The sequence below is a fragment of the Clarias gariepinus genome, chromosome 2, assembly GCF_024256425.1.
Source record: "Clarias gariepinus isolate MV-2021 ecotype Netherlands chromosome 2, CGAR_prim_01v2, whole genome shotgun sequence".
Lineage (NCBI taxonomy): Eukaryota > Metazoa > Chordata > Actinopteri > Siluriformes > Clariidae > Clarias > Clarias gariepinus.
In genome coordinates, this window is record NC_071101.1 from 11,294,071 (window position 1) to 11,297,500 (window position 3,430).

A 3,430-nucleotide genomic window follows, 5' to 3' on the forward strand; every position below is an offset into this window, starting at 1 on the left:
TGCAGCAGGTCAGTGATGATGAACCAGTGCCTGCTGATGATGACCAACACCTCTCATCTAATCTACCAGAGCCAAGTGAAAAGGATGGCAATCAAACTGAACTGGTAAGCTGGAATAAAATCAGTAGCAGCATTAACTCGTACTAACTCGTGCTAGTTATTATTATGGTAGTCAATATTAATTCAAAAATAAGGTTTCTCAGCATTATTTCGTATTAATATTGACTACCATAATAATTAAAATAAGTAACTAGTTTACTAGCGTGAGCTAATGCTGCTACTGATTCTATTTCAGCTTACCTGTTCAGTTTTATTGCCATTCTTTTTAAAATATTGTCTTTATAGATTTATATGTTATTTGTCTTGATGTTCTTTCCTCTGTTTTACTGAATTTAAACACCAGAGTGACACACCGTGTGTGTGTGTGTGTGTGTGTGTGTGTGTGTGTGTGTGTGTGTGTTCACTGTAGTGTGACAGAGGTTTTTGTACGACGGCTTCATTGGAATGTATCACTGTGGAGGACTTTTGGTGGCGGAACCAAACTCATTATAAGAAGTAAGTGCCTTCTTGTTCTAGAAGCTCAGAGCTTCATTAGTACTTTTACACAATTTAATGAAATCTATAAATTTACTGTAAAATAATAATGTAACATTCATATAAAGGAAAGAAATGTGATGTGAAAAGCAGAGCTGATTTCATGAAAACTCAGCTTTTGTCTCATTTTGTAAAATTCAGTCTGAAACACTTCATCACTTTTTTAGACAAATTTTAAACATTTTTTAATAGATTAAATTTTGCTTTGTGTTGCTCTAATTTATCATCGTACTGAAAATGTGTGTAAGAATAAATCATGAACAATGTTGGGTTATTGCTTATTTTTTATTAATGATGAGCCACAAAATAATTATTAACATCATGTAAAAAAAATAAAATAAACTTACAAAACTTTACCGTGGTGTGATGCTCATTCATACACACTGTGTTTTGTTCAAAAGATGGAGATTTGATTTGGTTGGATGACGTTACGAGAATTCTGCTTTGTTGTACGATGTGCAAATAAACTTGTGTATCTGATATACAGTCTTATTATCACAGAGTTCAGTATGTTAGAGTTCACATTAACATTAATATAACTGTTTGTGTGTGTGTGTGTGTGTGTGTGTGTGTGTGTGTGTGTTTTCTCCAGCTGGTCCGGTGGTGAAGCCCTCCGTGTCTCTGCTCCCTCCCTCCTCTCTGCAGCTCTCTGAGGGATCGGCCTCACTGTTCTGCCTGCTCTCAGCCTATTCTCCACAGGGGGCGCTGCTGACCTGGACCGTGGATGGTGCCGAGGTGAACGAGGGGATTGTGACCAGCACAGAAGAACAGAAGAACGGCTTCTACAGCCGCAGCAGCACCCTGACCCTCAGCAAAGAACGCTGGGAAGAGGCCGAGGTGTTCGGCTGTACCGTCTCCTACCACGACACGACTCAGATCACCTCGTTCCGAAAGAGTCGCTGTGACGCTCACTAGAAATCAAGTGTACACTTTAATGCATGCTTTGTGGTCTAAAATGGTGTCAGTAATGTAGCTATGCTGAAATAAAGCTTTAATGTGGAAAGCACGTCTCCTTTTTCAGTTGTGAAGTGTCTTTGGCAGCGATTTGGAACAGCAGCTTTAACAGCAGGTCGAGTGCAGTGTGTGTGTTGTGCTTGAGTGAGTTTGTCTAAAGAACCATGAACATCTGCTGAAAGTGCAGATCTATTTTGAGAACTGTTCATGCAAATGTGTGTGTGTGTATGTGTGTGTGTGTGTTTGTGTGTGTCACTGAGTATATTTAATGCTTAATGTGCTACTGGGTAAAGAGGACCACACTCATTTCATATTTTTCTGACTAGTTAGAATGTGCAATCTAATGCATTCCACAAACATACAATAAAAAACTGATTCAAAATGAAAACATCAGAAATTTCCCAGATTTACAAAAAAGTCTGATCAGAATAAAGCATTGATTTAGAAAAGCAGTTAATGCATTATTCTGATCAGAATTTCTTTTTAAAACAGTAAGTCTTATTATAGACCATATTCTTCTTTTTCTCTCTCTCTCTCTCTCTCACACACACACACACACACACACACACGCACACACACAGAGTTTGATCTTTCTTTCTTTGTTAATGCACATCATAAAGAGAGAGAGAGAGAGAAAAGAATCTCTCTCAGCCTACTTTGTAGCCTTTTATTCACATAGATGTATTTGATTCTGTCATCGGGTGAATGCAGAATTTCCATCAAACAGTGTAAATGACGGCTGTCTCTTAAATCTCCTGATATCTGTTACTGAAGGTCTGCCTCTCCTCTCTTCAGAACAGAAGAAAGAGCTTGAACTGATATTTAATCTTTATTTGGTTCTGGTCATGTAGTGATGAGCATCATCAAGCTCAGAAATAACAGACTGCTCTGAGTAAATCATGACTTAACTACTCAGCATATACGTACAGGAATGCTGTGTATAACTTTTATCCAATTTCGAATGTGTTGATGATGCAAAATATTCATCAAATGCAGTAATCTAGTTCATGCTAGATGTTAAAAAAAAAAGCTAGTTCATGCATTCATGACCTCCAGACTGGACTATTGTAATGCATTACTAGGTGGTTGTCCTGCATCCTCAATAAACAAGCTTCAGTTAGTCAAAAATGTTAACCTCAATATTATAATCCCTGCACTGGCTACCTGTTCAGTTTAGAATTAAATACAAAATAGTATTACTTATATACAAGGCTTTAAATGGTTTAGCTCCCACATACCTAACCAGTGTTTTAATACGCTATAATCCACCACGCTCCTTAAGATCACAAAACTCTGGACTTCTGGTAATTCACAGAATTTCAAAATCTACAAAAGAGTTAGGGCTTTTTCATATTTAGCTTTGGAATAGCCTTCCAGACAGTGTTCGGGGCTCAGACACAGCTTCCCAGTTTAAAAGTAGGCTCAAGACGCATCTCTTTAATCTGGCATACGCGTGACTCATCCCATAACCTCATACTCCAGTACAGTACACCTATCCTGAATGGCAACTACGCTAATTCTCTCCATCTTTTCTGTATTTTTCTACTTATCCTGAGGCATCTGGAGATTGTGCCAGCTTTAGTAGACAAAGGCCAACCCTGCGAGGTTCCTAAGGCATCCAGAGAAGGACCAGCTTAAGCTGGATTCTGCTTTATGATGGTTGGAGCTACACATCCTGCTCCTGTGCTTCCAGTGATCCAGACCCCATCTGCCCTCTGCACCTACTGACTCATGTTAATTTAAAGAATTTTTGTTATATTAAACTTTCATGATGTTATATAACATTTATTGAACACACATGATGTTATATAATTTTTTATCTGTTATCACCCCAATGAGGATGGGTTCCCTGATTGAGTCTGGTTCCTCTCAAAGTTTCTTAC

The 3,430-nt window shown here is 38.3% G+C and overlaps 1 gene segment (V, D, J or C); it reads left to right on the top strand.

Moving 5' to 3' along the window:
- Positions 1-1,556, top strand: LOC128509394 (immunoglobulin lambda constant 6-like). The segment is given in 3 exon segments: positions 1-104; positions 469-554; positions 1,186-1,556. Coding segments are annotated over 3 exon segments (498 nt in total).
- Positions 1,557-3,430: the final 1,874 nt, after the last annotated feature.